Here is a 22,751-nt window from a genome sequence, read left to right as displayed (position 1 = left end):
ATAAACAGTTCACCATGTGCACTTTTATATGTTTGACATATGTGTTGTGTATGTACATGTGTGTGGCGGTGGGCACGGGTATGTGAAGGGGCGTGTGCACGCATACCTGTGGAGGCCCAAGGTTAACACTGGGTGGCTTCTTCCTCTATTATTGTCCACGTTAGAACTGTAGGCTAGGGTCTCTCACTAAGTTTGGAGCTCACTGATTCAGCTAGGCTGGCTGGCCAGGTTCACCTTGCATCATCCCACATTTTCCCGTGCAGGCACGGAGATCCGAACTCAGGTCCCCACGCTTGCACAGTAAACACTTCACACCCCAGCCCTCTCCCCAGGCCCCACCGTGTGTGTTTACAAGTGTAGTAGGTAAACATATATTCATTTTGAAAGATACTTACATCATAATATACACCCCTGACCTGGCCAAGTCAATGCTTTTTTCTTGAATCCATGGGAAAATCAAGCAGTTCATATCTGTAAGGGTTACCTGAAAGTTGAAGCAAGAGTAGTTATTCTGAGGAGATCAGAGCAATCCAGACCTACGGGTAGAGTAGACATAAGACCAGTAGAGGTGCAGCCGTAAGTGTCTGCAAAGAGTGACTGAAGTGGTCCAGTGTGCTCTCCGCTGCCGGCAGGCTGAGCACCTTTCCTAAGAGTGCCGATAGGAGGTCACGACATCCTCTGCTCTCCGTGCCTTCTTTGATTTTACTACTGGATTCATGCCAATAAGAAGTCAGACAGTTTTGACTTCAAGTCACATTTTACCTCTTGTCTTCAGAACCGTTGTATCGTAGGCCTTGGTTGGCGCTGTAGGAGGAAACGGCTGCTGGTTGCGGGCTCTGATGCCGTTGTAGAGGTCCTTAGGTGATGTGAAGGTCGGAAACATGGCGCCGCGGCTTATGTGTGTATGGTAGGGATGTTCAACTGGATACATTGAGCAGATTTCTCTAAGATTTATTGAGTAAATAAAAACGGAGAAATAAGTACAATGAAAAGCCATCCATGGGCTGGGCGGTGGTGGCGGCGCACGCCTTTAATCCCAGCACTCGGGAGACAGAGGCAGGCGACGATCTCTGTGAGTTCGAGGCCAGCCTGGGCTACCAAGTGAGTTCCAGGAAAAGGCGCAAAGCTACACAGAGAAACCCTGTCTCAAAACAAACAAACAAACAAACAAGCAAAAAGCCATCCAATATTTACTGGGATCCTTTGCTGTGGCAGATGCCGCTCTGTTCGCTGTGGGGATGGCCCAGACCATTCCTCTACTCATACAGCTAACATTCTGTAGAATCTTAATTTTGCCAGATAAATCAAAACTAATTGAATTTAAAAAAATAATCATTCCTAATTATCAGTGAGTAGTTTTCCTAAATGGCTAATATAAAGCAGACAATGTTTTTAATTTTACAGTTTGTAGGAAGTATAGGAAGACTTTTGGTGCTTTTAACTTCCACTTTATGTTTTAAGAAGATCCATATATTTTATTTATTTTTTTTTATTTTTATTTTTTTTTTGGTTTTTCCAGACAGGGTTTCTCTGTGTAGCTTTGTGCCTTTCCTGGATCTCACTCTGTAGACCAGGCTGGCCTCGAACTCACAAAGATCCACCTGCCTCTGCCTCCGAGTGCTGCATATATTTTATTTTATGGAATCATTTTGTGGCATCTGACCTAGTAATGCAACATCCTGGACTGGACTTCCACCCCAGGCTGCTTGTTTCTTTGAGCAATCAATAAAACATATACACACACTATTTAGAAATTAAACTAAATTGCTAGCACATGGAAGGAAAGGGTTCAAAAGACAGAGGGATCCAGTTTTGTTCTTGCTGGAGAACCGGCACAGACTAAGGCCAAGTGCAAGAGCTGTGTGGACAAGCAGAAATGTGAGATCGAGAGGGGCCATAGACTAGAGAATGGTGTATATAATTAGAATTCAAGAAAAACAAGACCAGGGTTAGAGGTGAATTGTGTTTCCTCTCAAAATCTGTGGGTTAAAAATCCTAACCCCAAAGGCCTTATATTGCAAACTAATTTGGGAATAGGACCCATGTATATGTAATTAGGCAGGAGGGGTCACAGTAAAGTAGGGTGGGCCCCTAATTTGAAGGCTGTGTGCTTAAAGAAAGCTAAACTTGTACACAGGGAGACATGCACTGAGAATGCATGTGAGGACAGAACGGAGAAGACACATCTATCTGCTAAAGACGGCCAGCAGCAGACCCAGGGGCTAGCCCAGAGCAGATTCCCCGCCCAGCTCCCAGAAGGACCGGACCCTCCTACACCATGATGTTGTACCTCTAGCCTGCCACTTAGAGGCTCAGACTCAAGAAAGATGAGCCTAAGAAATGGAACTCCCCAAACAAGGATTCTTCACAGGCTGTTTTTAATACCCACCCCCAACCTTAACCTGGATTCGGACAGCTTTTTGAGTAGCTCTTGCTTTAACTGAAACACAATTTTAAAAGGTTAGCTTAACAGTCTCAGGTGTAAGAGAACTCCGGTTGTCCAGGAATACCTACTGCTCAGCTCTGGTTTCTTTTCTCTCTTTTTCAAAATAACTTATTTACTTTATTTTTATTTTTATTTCATGTACATTCGTGTTTGGCCTGCATGTATGTCTGTGCATGTGTGTCAGATTCCCTGAAACTGGAGTTACAGACAGTTGTGAACTGACATGTGGGTGCTGGGAATTGAACCTGGATCCTCTGGAAGAGCAGCCAGTGCTCTTAACTGCTGAGCCATCTCTCTAGCCCCTCAGATCTGGTTTTCTTATGCCAGTTCCTAATAGAAGAAACTCATGTTTCTTGAGGTTCTGGCTGATTCTAGGAGTGACAGGAAGTAAGATGACCCAGAGATATCTTATAGTGCCAGAAATTAAGTGAATCATAAAGGCAAAAACCCTCTCCATATCCCATGGCAGTGCGGGCAATGTTAAAAGAATGCAGGAAACAGATTCAAAGAGCGGCTCATGGCCAATGCAAGATGCAAAAATAAGTGGCCTGGGATTACTTCATGAATTCCTAAACTAAAACAAAAGGGTGAAATAAGTGATTAAAGAAAAAACCACCAAGCCAGGTGGTGGTGGCGCATGCCTTTAATCCCAGCACTCAGGATCCCTTTGAGTTCGAGGCCAGCCTGGTCTACAGAGTGAGTTCCAGGACAGGCTCCAAAGCTACACAGAGAAACCCTGTCTCGACACTCCCCCCTCCCCCCAAAAAAGAGTATGTAAAACTCCCATGTAGAATACTGGGTATTTTTTTTTCCCCCGAGACAGGGTTTCTCTGTGTAGCTTTGGTGCCTGTCCTGGATCTCTTTCTGTAGACCAGGCTGGCCTCGAACTCACAGAGATACTCCTGTTTTCTGCTCCCTAGTGCTGGGATTAAAGGTGTGCACCACCACTGCCCGGCCGAAAAAAATTTTTTATACAGAGACTAAAGTAGCCCAGGCTGGCCTCAAACTCATTATATAGCTGATGATGACCTTAAACTCATGATCTTCCTGCCTCTGCCTCCAAAGTTCTGGGCTTTATAGGCATGTGCTGGGAATCAAACACGGGCCTTGAGCATGCTAGGCAAGTGCTCTACCATCTGAACTCCATCCCAGCCCTAAATAATGTGTGAAGGGGCTTTGCTCTTAGAAGGCGGTGCAGAATTCCAGCTGCCTTCCGCACACACCTGCTTTCTTCTTAGAGCACACAGTGGAAGGAAGGACAGGAAGAGTCACTGCAGAGGGGACGTCCGTAGACATTCCTGAGCCCAGTGATCAAGGGTCACATCACAATAAACCGAGTGGAGCGGGGGTAGCAGATAAACAGCACTGCTCTCTGTGGTCTTCCCAAAACACACCACTCCAGTCTTACCACAAAAAAAATAAAACCAGCCCAATTCCATTTGGGGCTATTCTACAAGTATTCTATAACCCTCAAAACTGTTAAGAATATCAAGACAAGCAAAGGCTAAGGAGCTATCCTAGGTGAGAGGCACCCGAAGAGACATGCCACTAAATGCAATATGGTGTTCTAGATGCAGTCCTGGAACAGACCTGGAGTGTGGACTTACTACGGTGCATCGTTCTTGGTTCATTTGCTATGAAAAGCATGCTGCAGGAACGTCAGAGGCTCATAGTAGGGAGAGCAGGGGGTATGTGAGGAAATGGCTGCTTTAACTTCAAATACATATGTAAGCCTAAAACTATCCTAAAATAAAATTGCATTTTAAAAGACTGGCTGGATGTAAAATGAAGGGAAATAAATGCATCAGTGCCTTGGACTTGCATCAGACTGTCCTCCAACAGTTAAAATGCAGCTTTCAGAAAAGTTTCACCTGTGCTTATCCCATCTAAGTCATAAGCAATGGCATCATTTTTTCATCCTAATGGAGAGGAAAATATAAAGCACGTACTTACCCTACTGCTGAGTTAGGTGGTTTGGGTAACCTAGAATAAAAACAGGACAAAAGTCCTAACTTCAGTTGGGGCTTTTAAAGGCTTCAATTCCTATTAGAAACTTAAGAATATTAAGATGCATTCTGTGTTTTTTGACATGTAGGCAAATTTTTTATTGCCTTGCACAATGATAAGACACAGACATACGGCCGAGCAGTGGTGGCGCATGCCTTTAATCCCAGCACTTGGGGGCAGAGTTCAAGGCCAGCCTGTCTACAGAGCGAGTTCCAGAAAGGCGCAAAGCTACACAGAGAAACCCTGTCTTAAAAAAAAAAAAAAAAAGACACAGACATAGTATTTTCAAATCTCAGTTGTCTACTGATCGATTTTCCCATTGGTTCTAACTTAGCCCTCGTCAGCAAAACTTTGCATTTTTTATTTGCAGGGGAGGTTCAATGGCTGAGGCTCCAGTTCTTACCTCCTCTGCCATGTAGCCAGAGAGTCCTGAGAGCCTGACATCACGTGTGATGCAATTATGTGTCCTAAATCGACCCGTGTGGCCTGGCTGGGAGGATATATAAATACTGGGTGTGTTTTGTCCCTTTGCCCACAGCTGCTGGTCTCTCATGACAGTAATATTGTGCAATCATCAGAGGGTAAAGAATAAAACCGGGCAACTTCCCAGAGGCATGGCTTTTCTGAACCAGTTCATTCTGATGGGGTGCACTTACAAACTACTCAGAACCCACAGGCCAAGAGATAATACCGTAGTCCTGGAAACAAGCCCTCTGCAGAGGGATAGTTATCCATTGACATTTGGTACCAGCAATTATTTCAGCCTGTGCTCATACGACTCTTAAAGAGTTCAGGTGTGGAAAATAATCAGAATGTTATCATTTCACAATAAATTAGAAAATTTTAATATACTGTTTTAGATATCTTCCATGTTGGATATATTCACAAGAAAGCAGCAAACCATATAACTGTATTACTCTGTAGTGTTTTATAAACACACAATTCACATGAACCATAACTTTTTAAAAATCTTTATGTGGGTTCTGTGGGTGTGAACTGAAAAAAGAACTCACTTCCTGTCTGCCAGCCATGCTGCTGAGGCAGAAATATGGGTGTTCGGGAAGTGGTGAATATGTGAATCCAGAGGATTTAGTGTTGCTAGACTGACTATTATATATAAATAAAACACAAAATTGGCATCTAAAATGTCTCATGTCACAAAATTTGCTATATTTCATGACTAAAATGGCCGTGATTCAAAATGAAAAAAAAAGATGAAAGGAAGTATTTTTAAAAACTTAAAAAGATACAAATCAAGTTACCAGATGTCCAGAGACACTATTTTCTTGACATCAGTCCATTAATTTTACCATGTTTGAGCTGAGTTAATGAAACGCAAGTGGGAAAAGCTTGGGCAAAACACAAATTTTGGCTCCTCTAGTGGCTCAATCCTATATTGCATTAGCTTCTTAGAACAAATCTTAAGGGTTCAGTGTTCCTTCAGGGTTTCTGTAATTTGCTGTATGTTCATTGTATATGGAGCTAAGATCATGGCATTTTATTTTTATTTGAAAATAAAGTCATGCTTTTTCCATGTACATAAGAAACCACTTTAAAACAACAATTTAATATGATGTAAGACATTACCTTAAATGATGGTGAGCTAACAAATACCCTTTATCCATAAAGAGACAGTGATTTTTATCAAGAGTAGGCGATTATAATAACCTCTGTCCTCACAAAATCCCAATTTTGTTGAGTGCCCTTGACATTTTCAGTGACTCTTTAAAAGCATCTAACAGACCCTTACTAGACTGAGTAGGCGAAGGCAGGGACGTGGTCCAAGGTGACCTGCCCTGCTCTCCAGTTGTCCTTAGTTTTCACGGGTTGTTTAAAGACCACACATACCTGTTTGAGTCATTTGTTTCCATTTCCTTAGTGCTGATTTCTGGTGTGGGTGATCTTTAATATGAAGGGAAGCCTTGTTTCTATAAAAGGGCTTCTACATTTCTCACATAATTCATTTTTACTTAAAATACTGTGATCTCACATAAAACAGCCCCTGCCCAGGACTTACAAAGAATCGTTTCCATAGACATCACTTTTCTTGTTGGTGTCAAATAGTAAGAACTGTTCAATAGGAAGCTTTCTGAAGAGAGAGCAAATTAAATTGAACATATTTTACACAATACAGCATATCCATGAGATAGCAAAGGACAAATAGATGAATATAGACATGAATATATAGAAATTCTATATAGAATATGTAAAAGGTGGTGCTTTAAATTAGTTGAAAAGTAAGACAATTTCAGTAAACAGGATGGGAAAACTGAACCATCTCAACTTAGCACTCCAGAGGAGATACTTTCAGTTATAGTAACACCTAAACAGCAAAGCAATGGTGGCAGATGCCTGTAAGTTCACCAGCAGAATGCTGAGCTGGAAGACAGCAAGGTCACCTTGGTTACACAAACAGTCCTTGTTTAAAAAACTAAAAATAAGAAAGAGGGGTAGGGATATGGATCAACGGTTAGGAATGAGTACTGCTCTTGCAATGGACCAGCACTTATCCCCAGCACCCAAGGTGGCTCACACCACCTTTGACCTCTGTGAACAGCTGTGTTCATGTGCACACATCTACAAACAGACATGCACCATATTCATAATTTAAAAAGGAAAATACCAGCTGGGCGGTGGTGGTGCACGCCTTTAATCTCTGCACTCGGGGGCAGAGGCAGGCAGATCTCTGTGTGTTTGAGGCCAGCTTGGTCTACAGAGTGAATTCCAGGACAGCCAGAGCTACACAGAGAAACCTTTTTTCAAAAAACTAAAATAAATGAAAATAAAAAATAAAAAAGAGGAAAATACCCTCCCCCTAAACACCCAAAAAGGGGGCAAATCTATACAAATGTTTAAAAATTTCCATCAGTAAATAGGTTTTATTTTGGAGGGTTTGTGTGTGCATGTTCATGTATGTTTGAGACAGGTCTCTTCACTGCTGAGAACAGCAGGCTAGCTGGCCACGAGCGTCTAGGGATCCTCCTCTCTCCGCCTCCTCCCTTGCCACAGTTGTGCTAGGAGGTCAGATGCACACCATTGTATCTGCTTTGGGAGATGGAATTCACCGCCTCTTACCTGGGTGGCAAGTGCTTTAACTACTGAGGCGTGTCCCTACCATAGAGTTTTGATATTCGAAATTTTGACTATAAAGAACAAAAAGAATATATAAGTGAAATAAAAACCAAATAAATAAAGGATAAGAGCTGAAAAAGAAATACAAAAGCTGTTACATAAAACAAAAACGTATCCAAATAACTAGTAATCAAAGAAATATATTCTCAGAATCCTGAGAATGGGTTGACTCATAGAACGGACAAAAGTGTTTAGCTGGAAAACATAGTACAGAGGCAGAGGCACAAGAAAATGGATGCTTTCAGACACTATTACAAGAATATAAATCATTTGGGTCACACATGCTAAATTAAAAACACTTAGATGTCACGACCCAGAACTTGCACTCAGTATTTGTTCTAGAGAAACATTCATGATGAGCTGACAAAGCCCTGTGTAAGGCAGTTAGCTCATTATGGTACAGTTAAAGTAAAATGTGTGAGTGTCTCATCTCTGACTCATATGAATTGTGAATATTGAGATTAAAATAAAGTAGATCTGTTTACTATCTGGATTGTAAAGAAGAAAAAAAAACCCAGGTGTTTAATACTGTGACCATATGGGTCCATGCATTAACAAAAACCTACTATATATTTTCATGGGCACACAAAGAATTGTTATTAGGGCCGGCGCGGGTGGTGGTGGCGCACACCTTTTATCCCAGCACTCGGGAGGCAGAGCCAGGCAGATCTCTGTGAGTTCGAGGCCAGCCTGGTCTCCAAAGCGAGTTCCAGGAAAGGCACAAAGCTACACAGAGAAACCCTGTCTTGAAAAACAAACAAACAAACAAACAAACAAACAGAATTGTTATTAGGAGCCAAGGAGGAAAAGTTGTGGAAGGAGGCTCTCATGTGGAGGTGGTGCTTCCCTCTAAGAAGGGGAGTGGGCTGTAGGGGTGTGTCAAGGGAGTCTGGGCCTCCTGGGAATGTTTTTCTATGAGCTCAGTGCTCACTGTAGTCACCCTGTATCTTCTGAACCCACCCCTTATTTTCTCCAGTCATCTCGTCACCAACGAGAGTTACTCACCTGGCCAATCAAAGTCTAGTGCGGAAGTGGGTGACTGGTGGACTCAGGCTACACATCGGCACCCTGCACTTTATCTTGCCACAGGGCAAGTTCCAAAGCGGGAAGTAAGGGAAATGAAGGTCCTGTAGCTCACACACCTCCACACCATCCTCATGCTACCCATGGTGCAGCGCCCTCTTTCGGAGAGGGAGGACTGAGAGGGTTTCGTGAGCACCAGATCTGTTCAGATGTCTGCTGGACTCGACAGGAGTCACTGACTGTCAGCCCTTTGACCTCTCTAGGTGTTTTTTTCCCTTACTAATATGAATTCTGCTCTCGTCTCTTTAGGCTGGAGAACTGCAGCTTTTGTGGGCTCACCTTGCCTCAGGTGTATCTGGAATGTGGGGTTGGGATTAGATATGACTCATCCAATATTCGTCCCTCCCCCCACTCTTTCAGGAAAAGCTTGGGAGTGAATGTGTGGCTTTAATCCGCCTGTCACAAGCTAATGGTTCTTTAGAGGTGAAGAGCCAAGGAAGCTAAGCATCTTGCCATCTGTGGGACAAAGAAACTGCTTGGCTCCAAATGCTTCCTGGAAGACATTAAGTTAGAGCCTGGAATAAATTACACAGAATTTTCTTTCCTTGGTTGACTCCTATTAGTAGCATAAGGTTTTTTTTTTTAATTATTCTTATTGTTTTGTTCTTGTCTGGTGATAAATTTTGCATCTGTTTTATCTTTTAGACTTTAGAAGCTTTGCTTCATGTAGTCACATTCACTTTTAAGTACCACCACCATTACCATTAAAGAAAGACCATCAAGAAAAAGTTCACAAATCCTTTCTTTCACAGAGTACTATAGGTCCACTTAATAGCTTCTTATCATTTGACAGTAGTTTAGTGAAGAATCTTACTTTTTTATAGAGAAATCAACAGTTTTGCTACTTGTCTACACTTACAAATAAATAAACTCATATACGAGAGTGAAAACATGGCCATACCTTTTTCATTATTCTGTTGATTTTATTCCTTTAGCGAATGGATGAAATGGGAGATAACTGACCCCATGTAGAATTTCTGAAGCTTACACACTATGGCTGAGAATATTGTTCCTTAGATGGAATCGTGTCAGGAGGGCTGGGAGAGCAATGGTGCCTCCCACACATGACCTGCGCTGTAGACAGTTGCTTCCTTTAGCTCTGCTCTTTCTGTTTCTTCGCTTCAGATAACCTCACCATGCCATTTCCCTGAGAGGCAGGTACTGTGGAGTTAGTGAGGAAAGAAGGGGCCTACCCTGGCCTCGTCTGCTGTCTGGGGCTGGGATAAACACTGACCAAATCCTGCTTAGGGAAGAAGGGTTTATTTAGTACATCTCACAGGTTAGAGTCCACCATTGGGGGAAGTCAGGGAGGACTCAAGCAAGAGCCTAGAGGGAGGAACTGAAGCAGAGAGCACACAGGGGGTGCCGCTCACTGGCTTGCTCCCCCGACTCACACTCACCTTGCTTTCTTAGACAACCTGCCTAGGGTGACCCTGCCCAGTGGGTTGGGCCATCCCATATCAATCACTCATTAAAACAATGCCCCCCCACTCATGGCCACAGGCCAGCTGCATAGAAACAGTTCCTTCACTGGAGTTCCCCTCTCACAGATGTTAAGTTGACAAAGAAGAACCAGCACACATCCCCACAAGGAGTGGGTGAACTGTGGCACCACAGAACCCCAGTGAAATGCCCTCCTCACCCAGGGAAGGTGATATGGGGTTTCAAGAGCAATCTTTTTATGAAATAATCGAGGCTTGACCCATCAAAGAGCTGGAAAATATTTTGTACAAAAGGCTCTTTTAGAGAGAAAGAAAAGTATGGTAAGAAAAGACAGTCTTTTTATGGAAGAAGATAAATCATATTCGACAGTTGTTTGCCAAGCTATTTGCAGTATGCTAGAAGGCTCAGCAAGATGTTTTCAAGAGAAAAGTATGCTCAAATGACAAACGTTGACATAAAAGGGCACGAGAAAACAGATGCATTAACCCAGACTCTGGGTCAGGAAGAGTGGCATTACTAACGGAGAGTGCTCCATCTCCAGGGTGTTGGGCTGTGTCCAGTCACAACAGGGAACCTTCAACCTAGACTTCTCTGGATATTTAAAACTAGTCTTTCTGGCTCTCCTTTACACCCTAGAGTTCTGTGTGAATGCCTCTAATTCTCTTAGAATATTGTATACTTTTTTTTTTTTTTTGGTTTTGGTTTTTTTTTGAGACAGGGTTTCTCTGTGTGACAGCCCTTGCTGTCCTGGAACTCACTTTGTAGACCAGGCTGGCCTGAACTCACAGAGATCTGTCTGCCTCTGCCTCCTGAGTGCTGGATTAAAGGTGTGCGCCACTATGCCAGGCATAATTGTGTACTTCTAACGTACAAATGTTGGGGGTCACAGCTGTGCATTCCTCAAAGAGTTATAATCTGGTTGTTGAGCCAAAGCTTGCTATGTTCAAGTTATGGAACAGACAGGGACTAAATGGGTGAATCAATAAAATGAACAAGCAGAAGTACTTGGGGCTTTAGCACCAAACAGACCTGGGGTCAATCCCTCTTCTGCAGATTTGTCTAGCTCAAGGGAAGAAGGACAGCTGGAGTTTATAAAGGCATAACCAAGTACAAGTACAGCAGGTTAACCAAGTACAAAGTACAGCAGGGTTAACCAACCACAGCTACAGCAGGGTTAACCAACCACAGCTACAGCAGGGTTAAGAGGGTCCACTGGAGAGTGGAGCCATAAAGAAAGTCTGGTGAACAGTGTTCCCACTCCAGGGCCTCACTGTCTGCAATGTTGCAATGTGTGTTGATGTCTGGATCTTCCCACATGGTCTCTGCTGGGCCTTGTTATCTGTTGATGCTTAGAGAAGGTCACTGGCTGCACATGGCCCTTTATTAACAGTTCATTGTCTAGCTGTGGCTTATCTTTCCTAATGTATTTCTTGTACATGCTTTAGAATACCAAGAGACTAGTTACGTAGACTGTTAGTAAACCAGGCAACTGGGAGGGTTAGATAAGGTAGGAAAGAAAGTGGGCTCTGTACCATGGTTTTATGGACTCCATTCTGGGTAAATATAATAACCTTTAGCAAATAAGGAGGCATTTAATTTAATTTGCTGCTTGCCCCCCCCTTTTTTTAAACCTAGAGCCTTGTGCATGCTAGGTAAGTTTTTCACCACTGAACATTGAACTATATCCTGAATCATTTTTTCTTTCTTTCTTTTATGTTCTGTTTTGAAACAGGGTCTTTCTTACCAAGTTTGCCCAGGCCTTGGATTTCCGATCCTCCTGCCTCGGCCTCTTAGTCAGTTTGATTTACATTCAGTGGGTAAAGGTGCCTGCTGCCAAGCCTGACAAATTCCTGGAACCCACACAATAGCATAGTAGAAGAAGAGAACCAACTTTCCTTGTCCTCTGACCTCCATGCACCCCATCCCAGACACATATGGGAAAAAAACAATCAGCCTGGAAATAGTGCCCTGCAGGTTCAAATACTTAAGAATGAACTAGAAAATGGTAGCAGACCTGAACATCTGTACAAATTGGGGTGAGCTGTTTGCTCAAGCAAGAACATTTCTAACTTAGTCTAACTTAGGTTAATGTTTATGTGTATGGCTGTATGTGCCTGCACGTATGTCACACATCACGCATGTATAGTACCTGTGTAGTCCAGAAGAGGGAGTCAGATCTCCTGGAACTGGAATTACAGATGGTTGTGAGTTGCCATGTGGTGCTGGGAACCGAACCCAGGTCCTCTAGAAGAGCAGCCAGTGCTCTTAACCGCTGTGACACTGCTCCAGCCTCATTTGGTTTTATATAAGCAAGGGATTAATCATGATTTCTAATCACAATACTTTAAGATCTCAAATTGCAGCAATATAAAACAAAACGTACAGACTTACCATTGACTTCACAAGTGGGAAGCACAGAATTAGTTTTTCTGTCTTTTCATAAATAGTAAAAGAAGTCCAGAAGCAGATACATTAATAAGAACTAACACTAAAAACAAGAAATGGTTAGTGAGGACCTTATGGGCGTTGGGAACTTCTCTTACTTTGGCCAGATCTCTCCACCAAATCCATAATGCTGGTGTCCTTTGCCCATGACGCGGGGAGGCTCGCATTTTGGCCTGTGTTCTTCAGGAAGAGCAACTGGAATAATGCCACCATACTCCCTTTCGGCACCCCAGGGAAGCCTGCATTGTGGCATGGATGCCCTCAGCTCCTGATACCTGTGGGAAATGACAGGCTGCTGACACTGCTCCGCTGTACCTTGAATCCCTTCCACTTATTAGAGTTTAGGTCATGTTTTTCAGAATACAGAATTCTAAGATTATGGTGCATTCTGCTAAAGGGATGAGGTTAGCCATCACCCACAAATTTGTGTTTATTTTGTAAGAACAGCTTAATTGATATATAATTCACATGCCATAGAATTCAACAGTTTTAGTTGACCCATAAGTGTGTACAGCAGCCACCAGAGTCAATTTTATAATAATTTCTTGACCTCAAAAAGAAGCCCCATGTTCTCTGGCTAGTGCTCTATGAAGGAACCCACCTTTACTCCACCCCAAGCACCCACCTGGGGTGGTATTGTGTTCCCCAAAATATTGTGTACCTTAATAAACTTATCTGGGGTTAGAGAACAGAAAAGCCACAGTTAGGCAGTGATAGCACAAGCCTTTAATCCTAGGGAGTGATTTTATTAATAAGAACTTTGAAGATTCCTGCTACACCCACCTTCTTTATAGACTGGTCTGTTTGGACACTTCATATAAACAGAACCATATACTATGTAGTCTTTGTGTTGGTGTCTACCATTTAACGTAATGCTTTCAAAGTTGATGCACGGTGTGCCATGAACCCGCTAATGGCTGCAGAATAGTCTACCAATGGATATAACCATTCATCAGTTGAGAAGATACTTGGCTTTTTTTTTTTTTTTTTTTCCAAGACAGGGTTTCCCTGTGTAGCTCTGCACCTTTCCTGGAACTCACTCTGTAGACCAGGCTGGCTTCGAACTCACAGAGATCCACCTGCCTCTGCCTCCCGAGTGCTGGGATTAAAGGCGTGTGCCACCACCACCCGGCTAGTTCTTGCTTTTACACCTGTGTCTTTGAATCATTATGAGTAAATTTTATGTATGCTATAAGGTAAGGGTCAAACTTGCTCCTTTGTATTTGGATCTTCCTGGCATCATCTGTTTAAGAGACTGGACCAACGTAAAGGAATAGCACCAATACTGTTAAGGTGTTACTTGCTTCCCAACAGTTCAGTGAGGCTCTCTAGATTAACAAACACTGTGTAGACTCTGGAGGGAACTGAGTGAGGAATGACCAGAGGAACTGGAACTGAATTCTCTATGTGGGTCTACATGCTGATGAACAGACACAGCCTAAGTCCCAAGTCAGAGGCCTTAAAGTGTCACCCCATTCTAACTTGGGTATCTGGATATATTTGGGAAATTGGTAAAGACTCGAGTAGAACTTAGTTGACTCCATGGACCATAAAAATGGTTTTGCATCTCTATTTTTAGAGCTGGTGTAAAGGTCAGGAATTTGTGGGTACAGTGGAAGAGGGCCATGGTGAGAAGTAAAGTATGGGAGAAGGTAGGACCATCCTCTCTGGGCTCCTGCGCCCTGTGCACTGTCCTGTGAGTGGAGGGGAGGCAGTCAGAGTCAGGGAAACTGAGTCAGAGGCACTAGCTGCTGGGTACTTCTGTCTCTCTGTCAGTACAGCCCGTGCCTTAGAGGACCCTCCCCAACAGTAACTCCTAAGTACAATGGAGAACTAACACTCAAGACTGTCTTACAAATGGAACTGAATATCATATGAAATTGCTAGATAAACAATTACTAAGCCATCGACCTACTACCTGTTTTGCAAGTACTATTTTACTGGAATACTGCCTTTCATTTACGTATGCCTAGTCTGTGGCTCTCTTCACCCTATAGCAGCAGAATTGAGTATTTATGATGAAACTTTACAACCCAAAAGATTTTCTCTGTCTCACTAAAGAGAACATGTCCTAAGCTCTGCACTGACCAGCTTAGGGAAGCTTGGTGACTGTTGCTTCCGGGTCCTGGCAAACAGCTTTCAGATCTTTTCCCCTCTCCAAGTTCTGACCATGATAAACACACACAGTTTAGGGGATATGACAAGTGAAAAATATTAAACATTTGTGATTAATGACAAGCTAAGCTTTTAACTTTTAAGTTTGTAAAGTTATATATAAATAATAAATGAGTCAATTTCTCAATATCTGACCCCGGTAAATTACATTGTCCCAGAAGATGAGCCAAAAAAAAAAAGTTAATCAATCATGTGTACTGGCACCTAGTAAAGCTGCAAAATTGAAAAAAAATTAAAATAAGAGGTAATGCCTAAATCACCCTTGACCCTCTCAACCCCTTGCAATCTTTCTGCCCCAGCTAGAGGCAAAACTCATGGCAATTCAACTGCCTCAGTTTACTCAATGCTGGGATTAATGGTGTGAACTACCACACTCAGCACGTTTCTTTTTATTTTAAATACTCAAGTCTATTCAGCCCTTCTCCTGTAGTATTTAATACTCATTGTATAGAAGGAACTGCTTAAAATGTAAGTTGAGGTTTGAGGATGAAATAATTATTTCAAATAGAACGCTTCTCTTAACAAAGAGAATAATCATGAAATTATTGGCGCTTCAATCTATAAGCCACAGAAAACTGTTTACTTTGATTTAGGGAAGGTTATGGATGGACCCAAACCTATCAAATCACTGTAGAAATCTTGGGTATCAATCCCAAAATTAGACTAGTAATGATTAGGAGGCATGGTCACAAGAAATCTCACACAAATCTCTCATTTTTTTTTAAGCTGCAGAGAACTAAGAACTCTCTCTCTCTCTCTCTCTCTCTCTCTCTCTCTCTCTCGTCTCTCTCTCTCTCTGTGTGTGTGTTGTGTGTGTGTGTGTGTGTGTGGTGTGTGTGTGTGTGTACCTAGAGCCTCTTAAAGGCTGGCAAGAACTCTGCCACTTAACTATTCTTTAGTTTCTAAACTTTCAATGGAAAAAATACAAAAGAGTACAGTGCCTACTAATTTACTTAACATTCTCAAAGGAGAACAAACGAGACTGTTATAAAATAGCAGCTACAAAAAAAAATAGCAGCTACTATAATTGTTCTAAAACACACAAGTGAATAAAGTAGTTGAAGTACAAAACAAAAGATCAGCTTGTTCTTTGATCACTGGGTAAGCCGGAACCCTATTTCTGTTTCTCTTTCTCTTTACAGTGCTTTCCGCTAACCCAGTCTCCCCCAGGTTCTTCTGCCCTCCTCCAAGTTAGTGTGCCAGATATGAACAGGGTAAGCCTGTAAATGTATAGTTTTATAAAGCTCTCGGGTGATTTTTTTTTTTTTTTTTTGAGGCAGGGTCATACTTGGTAACCCAGGTTGCTTGGAACTAACTATATAGCCCAGGATGTCTTAAACCATGGCAATAGTTCTTAGTTGAATAGTTCTTCTGTCTTAGCCTCCTAAGTGTTTGAATTACAGGGATAAGCTGATATGATCATCCCTAGGTGATTTTTTTTTTTTTTATAAATCTTTTTCTTTTTGCAAGATTTATTTATTGTGTATACAGTGTTCTGCCTGCATGTATGCCTGCAGGCCAGAAGAGGGCACCAGATCTCATTACAGGTGGTAGTGAGCCACCATGTGGTTGCTGAGAATTGAACTCAGGTCCTCTGGAAGAGCAGTCAGTGCACTTAACCACTGAGCCATCCCTCCAGCCCAGGTGATTTTAATGTACTCTGTCTGACTGCCCTGCCCACCATGAGAAGAACAAAGTAGGCTGGTGTAAGGAAGTAATTGTATACTGTCATTAAAATTGCCACATTAACTCAAAATCTGTCCCACTTGGCAAGGGTGTGCCTGTCTCTGTGCTTAGAAAACTAAGCTTCTGAAATCGAGGATATGTCAAAGACTTTGATTCATCTTTACCATCAGCAAGAGTGATTCCCTGGAATTCAGGGGCTTTCTGCTTCCTATTGCTTTGCTTTGGGTTGAGTTGAGAGCCACCGGACCCAGCACTTGTTTGGAAGAAAGCTTCAGGTATGACAGAATGGAGATGCTGCTGTTGTCTGGTGACACCTTCCAGAGCATCTCAGAACAGCAAGGGAAAGAAAATCTTCTCTAAGCTGCCTGGGGAGTCTTATGAAGGAGTTGACAGCAAGGGCTATAAGTACACATAGTCATCCTGGCTTTCTGTCTGGAGACTACCACAAAAAAGCTTACACGAAATAAAAGGGAAAGCAAGGTTTAGTGTTAGAAACCAAGGATGGTTGTTCCTAGATAATGTTTAAATGGCCTCATATTTTATGGATAGCTGACCATATGGACACTTAATTTTCTCAAAATGTGTGTGCTTTAGAGAACACTGATAACGTCAAACATTTATTTACATATTCACTAGAAATAAGAGTACATTTGCCTGCATGTATGTGCACCACATGTGTGCCTGGTGCTTGAAGAGATCAGAAAGAGGCACCAGACTCCAGGCAAGCAGAGTTACAGAAGGCTGTGAGCTAGTAACTGGACCTGCGTCTTCTGTAAGAGCTGCAAATACTCTTAACCCCAAGCCATCTCTCCAGTCCCCGCTCCCAATGTTTTTCTTTTGCAAAGTGCATGTTTGTAAATTGAAATAGACCCATGAAGGCGGATCAGACAGCAAGCAAGAGCCTAGACGTAAGAGTGGAGTCTGGAAGAACCAATGTTGGGGCTGAGAAAGAGACCCTAAGGGAGACTGAGGACACTTTCAACCCTGAAGGGCTCCTGGCCTGGGAATAATGACTTAAGACTTTACATGTTTTCAGACTAAAGACCAGCACCAGCGGGTAGAAGTTACAAGGAAGGAAAAGTGTTTTAGAAACATCTCAAAGGAAATGATCCAGCAAGCAAGGGCAGTCAAAAAGTGGAATCGACTGCCTGCATGTAGCAATGAACCACTTTGGAAGGTTTTTGTTTTGACAACTAATTTATTGCTTTATGAGTGTGTGTATACACCATGTGTGTGCATGTGCCCTTGGAGGCCAGAAGAGGGCGCTGGATCTTCAGGAACTAGAGTTACTGGTGGTTGTGAGCTGTCTGTTGAAAGAGATGAGAGCCAAACCTGGCTTCTTAGAACCAAGCTTAGGTCCTCTGGAGGAGCAGCAAGTGCTCTGAACTGCGGAGCTGTCTTCCCAGCACCACCCTGGAAGTGTTTAAACTGAGGTAAGGTGGCTTCCTGTTTAATTCCCTAAAATTAATTTTTAAGAAATGTTTGTGTATGTGTTTCTATATAGATGTGTGAGACCAGAAAGTGACATAAGTGACTGCCTTCTTCCATCACTCTCCACTTTCTTGTGGAGACAGGGTTTCTCACTGAACCTGGTGCTTACTGATTTTTACTAGGCTGTCTGGTTGTTGAGCCTCGGGGATCCTCCTGTCTCTGCCTCCTCAGCACTGGGATGACAGGTTCACACCGCCACACATGGCTTTTTATATAGATACTGGGGATCAAACATCTTCCTGCTTGTGTGGTGAGGACTTTACCAGCTGAGCGGTCTCCTGTCCTCTTACAGAGTACTTTCAGGGATTTGGTCAAGTGAAGTTAGAAACGCACAAAAAAGAACATAACTACACAGGGTACTTAAAAACAAACTTATTCTTCCTCTCAAAATGACTCAAGCAGAAAAAAGCTGAGGCCGAGATTTTGGCAAAGTATTTGCCTGTGCCCTATACATCACAGAGGGTAACAGTGCCCACTGACAGGGCTGTTAGGAACAGTGAAAGCGTCACATCCCTGTCACATCCACACATCGGGGCAGGTCTGACCCAGCAACAGGGTTAGCAACAGATTCTGGGAGTATTTCTGGGCAGAGGTGTTGGTGAATACGCTATTAGTGAATACCACAATAACGGATGGCTCTCCAAGCCAAAGACGGGACCATACTAGAGTTCTAGAACAGAGCTGCAGGTGTAGTTTGTGGTGCAGTGTTTGCCTAGCAGGCATGAAGTCTGGGTTCCATCCCCACAACACACACACACACACACACACACACACACCACACACACACACCTTCTAGAATGTAGTAGAATTTGAATGTCTGCTTTTTTACAGGATACAGCAATGTTCTTTTCCAGTGTTAACAGATTAACCACACGAAGTTAGTCACAAGAAAGCTGAAGTGTGTGTTATAGAGAAAGCCACTAACGTCATGAAACCTTTTCTTTTTTCTTGCATTTTTCTAATTTTCTTTACCTATCTCTGAAGCAGTTGGGCGAGTAGCTGTTTCGAACGGCGTGTGCACCTGATTTGAGTAAAAGGTGTTGGACAGGAGTCGGCCCCTTCAAGCTCCCTGCAGCAGCAGGGCCTGCCGTGGATTACCTCCATGCTTCTTGCCTAGGTGCAGGCAGCTGGAGAGTAAATAGATAAATGAAAGGTGAAGGCGCATCTGGTTTTGGAAACTGTCTTGGTTAGTATTACAATGACTTTGCCTTAGGTAGGAAAGGAAACATTTTCTGCTGCCAGAATTCAACTCATCGATGCACAAAATCAGAGGTTACTTTCTTACTGCCTGTGAGGGTCTGTGGACCCTGCCAAACCTGTAATAAGCAGCAACGTCTGTAATAAAAGTACACTTCTGTGGGAACCACTTCAGCGGAAGCAAACCCGAGAAGTTGAAACGAACTCATGGACCCCCTCCTGCAATTACGCCTTGCCTCCAATTTAACACTATTCAAGAACAATCAGCTGGCTTCAAGAAGCAGGAGACTGACTCATGAACAGGTCAAGAGCCTTCCTCTAAAGCGGCAGTTCTAAACCTGTTGGGGTTGAACAACCCTTTCACAGGGGTCGCCTAAGACCATCAGAAAACAGATGTTTACATTACGACTCATAACAGTAGCAAAATTAAAGTTATGAAGTAGCAACAAAAAACACTGTTATGGTTGGGGGTCACCTCAACACGAGGGCTGTGTGAAAGGGTCGCAGCATCAGGAAGGTTGAGAACCACTGCTCTAAAGGTTTTCGGATTTTGGACAAGGGCTCTTTTGCAGACAGCTAAACTAGGTGGTCTGGCCCCTCTGGCCCCAGTTGGGGACACTGGTTCCCCACAGCACTGGAGAGACGCCCTCTGGTGGGAGGACTCGGAGACCGCAGGGCCGTCTCGCCCGCCCACTGCCACCAGGGGTCGCACGCACCTGGCACATCTGCCGGGAGCTCCGCCCGACCGCGCCTCCCTTCTTGTCACAGGAGCTGGCGGTCTCCGCGGGCGTGAAATTTCGCGGTCTTCCGCACCTGCGGCCCCGGGAGCGTGCGGGCAGGTGCGGGGGAGGAAGGCCGGAGGGACACGAGCTGCGGGGGTGGGGTTGAGGCTGCCTGTGACGGCGATGGTGACCGCGTACTTAGGTAACACATCCTGAGGGTGGGGCAGCCGGTGGCGGCCCAGAGCCGGTGCGCGGCGGGAAGCTCACTCAGGTTGTCTAGGAGACCCTCAGGAGATCCCGGCCACCAAGGATTGGAGCGGGGCCGGAAGTGCGGCGCGAGGGCTTGGCGGCGAGGGAGAAGGTGGAACAAGGGCTTTTCCGCCCTTGACCCCACCCTCCGCCCCGGGGTCCTAAGCCTTAAAGCCCAGGCCCCGCCTCCAGCCTCAGGCCCGCCCCTAAGCCTCAAGCCCGCCCCTAAAGCCTCAGGCCCTGCAACCTAAGCCTCAGGCTGCCCCTAAACCTCAGTCCCGCCCCAGCCTCAGGCCCCTCCCAAGCCTCAGGCCTGCCCCTAAGCCTCAGGCCCCGCCCCAAACCTCAGGCCCTGCTCCTAAACTCAGGCCCGCCCCCAACCTCAGGCCCCTCCCCAAGCCTCAGGCCTGCCCCTAAGGCCCGCCCCAGCCAGGCCCCGCCCCAGCCCCTCCCTCTCTGCTGAGGTCTGGGGCCTCGCACCCTCTGGTCCCGACAAGGCCCTCGCGCATCGCCCTTTACGGGCTTCAGCCAGGTCCCTCCCTACACGCCTGTCACGCCACCGCCCCTGGGCCTTGCCTCCTTCAGGCCTCATCCTCTCCCCTCCTCTGCCTCCAAGGCCCCGCCTCTCCCATCCCGCGCCTCCTACGGGCACCAACCCGGCCCTAGGCCCCGCCCCGCCCTGTCTCCCTCCCGCCCGGCCTTAGGCTGACTTCAGGCGCTCTCTGGTGGCGCCTGCCTGGAAATCCTCCTTTCTTCCTGGACCCTGGGCTAAGTATGGTTGCCCTAGGGCTGAGTATGCTTTCTCAAGGTCTGAGCTGAGCAAAAGCTCTGGCCCTGGGGGAGGAGAGCCGGAAGGTCTTGGTGTAAGAAACATTGCTCTAGTCCGTTTGCAGTATGAGGTGCGCTTTAAGTTCGTCAGAGTGACAGAGAAGCCGAGGCGCTAGGTACCCCTCTTCTAGCGGGCGGCTCCCCCAGCCTATCTCATGAGTTGGAGAGGTCCTGGTAGCCTGCTGAGCACCAGATCAGAGAATGGGGCAGGCAGTCTCAAGGCCCAAGTTATGGATAAAGCTCTTGTCCTAAGCCAACAGGATGGGGAATTTGGGGAGGGGGCAAGTTCTGGCCGATGGAAGAGTGGATGGAATTTCTCGACATCAGAGGAATTTAAAAGTCGCTGTTGCTTCAATTTAGTACGCCAGCCGTGTTTGGCTTTTCTCAGTGCTGGTGTTACTTTCCGCAGAATGAGTATTAAAAAGTCCTTTGTTTTCACTAGTCTTGAATTTATTTTTATTTCCAGCGCTGCTGAGCTCCAAGGTGGGGTCCGTGGGATTCTACAAGCTCATCTTGAGCCTCTTCTCTTTCCCTGACCTTGGACAAATGGGACTGTGGAGTGTGGAAACAGTTTATCTGTCTGTCCAAAAGCCTGGTCCCTCTCGCATTTCCTCAGTTCTGGCTGCAATCTTGACAGAAGCTAAAACAAACAAACAAAAACTGGAGAGGTGGTGCACTCCTGTAATCCCGGCACTTAGAAGATGGACCAAGAGTCTCAGAAAGTTCAAGGTCATCCTCAGCTACAGTGACGCTGAAAGCTGACCAGGACTACATTAATAAGAACCTGTCTTATTTTTTATTTATTTATTTTTAATTTTTATTTTATTATTTTTTTAATTTATTTAAATCGGAAAGCTGTTTATTGAAGGAGGGAAGAGGTCTTAAATATAGGCTTACAGCACCATGGAGAACTCTAGAGGGCAGAAGTTCGCTACTGTTGTTTTAAAATCTTGCAATCTAAGCTCTTAACGCCCATTATGCAGGATACACAGACAAGGAACTTCCCTTAAGCATTCAGGAGGTGGAACCCAGCAGGGAATTAGCATAGGAGGATATCAAGGTCAAGGTCAGCAAGCAAGGCAAACAGTTACCCAAAACGGGCCAGGACCCTACAGGTCCCCCTTTTACTAAAAAGTGAGCTTCTGACTTAGGTTGCATGGGACATCAGTGGGTCACCTTACCCGCCATGGAGACACCTGCCCAGGCCACACAGGCACTCTGTCTTAGGTTGGTGAGCGCCCCCCAGGCATTACCCGTCTCGGAATACTCATCATACAGGCTCAATCGTGTGTGAGCTGCAGAGTTAATTGCTGCAAGATCTCAAAGTGGCATTGGCTTGCAATCTGTGTGATCGACACAGAAAAGACCAACAGAGGTCCTATCCCACCCATAGCCAGTAGGCTAAATGCAACTTAGCCATTTCCTTCCTTAACAAGCCTTACTACAAATTGGAATCCTTGTAAGATGGTATCCCAAAAGCAAATGGAACTTGAGTTTATACATTTATAATTTTCAAAGCCAATCGAATTGTATATAACTATTGAATTAAATTTATCATACCTAATAGAATGAAAGATTAACTAACTGTGGTAGCTACTTTTGCTGCCAGGGTCTCACTGTGCTAGCTGTAGTAAGCAATTATGAAATGAAGACCCTGTCTTATTAATGAAAGAGAAGGGGAGGTCAGAATAGAGATGCCAACCAGACTTTGGTTTCTGAGTTTGTGCCATTGAAGAAACAACCTGAAAGAAACTAGATGCAGAAAGGTGCCCTTTGGGCAGCAGGAATGAAAAAATGAGCGAGAATGAATTCCTCTGAGACTGTAAAGCAAGCCCCCAATTAAATGC

The 22,751-nt window shown here is 44.4% G+C and overlaps 1 protein-coding gene across 1 annotated transcript in view; it reads right to left on the bottom strand.

Annotated features, from left to right (window-relative positions):
• C3H7orf31 (chromosome 3 C7orf31 homolog) overlaps positions 1-20,668 on the bottom strand; it is a 36,944-nt gene extending 16,276 nt beyond the window's left edge. Inside the window, 7 exon segments of the mRNA XM_028864212.2 lie at positions 396-484; positions 763-944; positions 4,400-4,429; positions 6,471-6,542; positions 12,655-12,831; positions 19,872-20,169; positions 20,557-20,668. Coding sequence (XP_028720045.1) covers positions 396-484; positions 763-944; positions 4,400-4,429; positions 6,471-6,542; positions 12,655-12,831; positions 19,872-20,169; positions 20,557-20,668 — 960 coding nt within the window.
• Between the last annotated feature and the right edge of the window lie 2,083 nt (positions 20,669-22,751).

Source organism: Peromyscus leucopus, chromosome 3 (genome assembly GCF_004664715.2).
Source record: "Peromyscus leucopus breed LL Stock chromosome 3, UCI_PerLeu_2.1, whole genome shotgun sequence".
Lineage (NCBI taxonomy): Eukaryota > Metazoa > Chordata > Mammalia > Rodentia > Cricetidae > Peromyscus > Peromyscus leucopus.
This window is presented reverse-complemented; position numbering and strand designations above follow the sequence as displayed.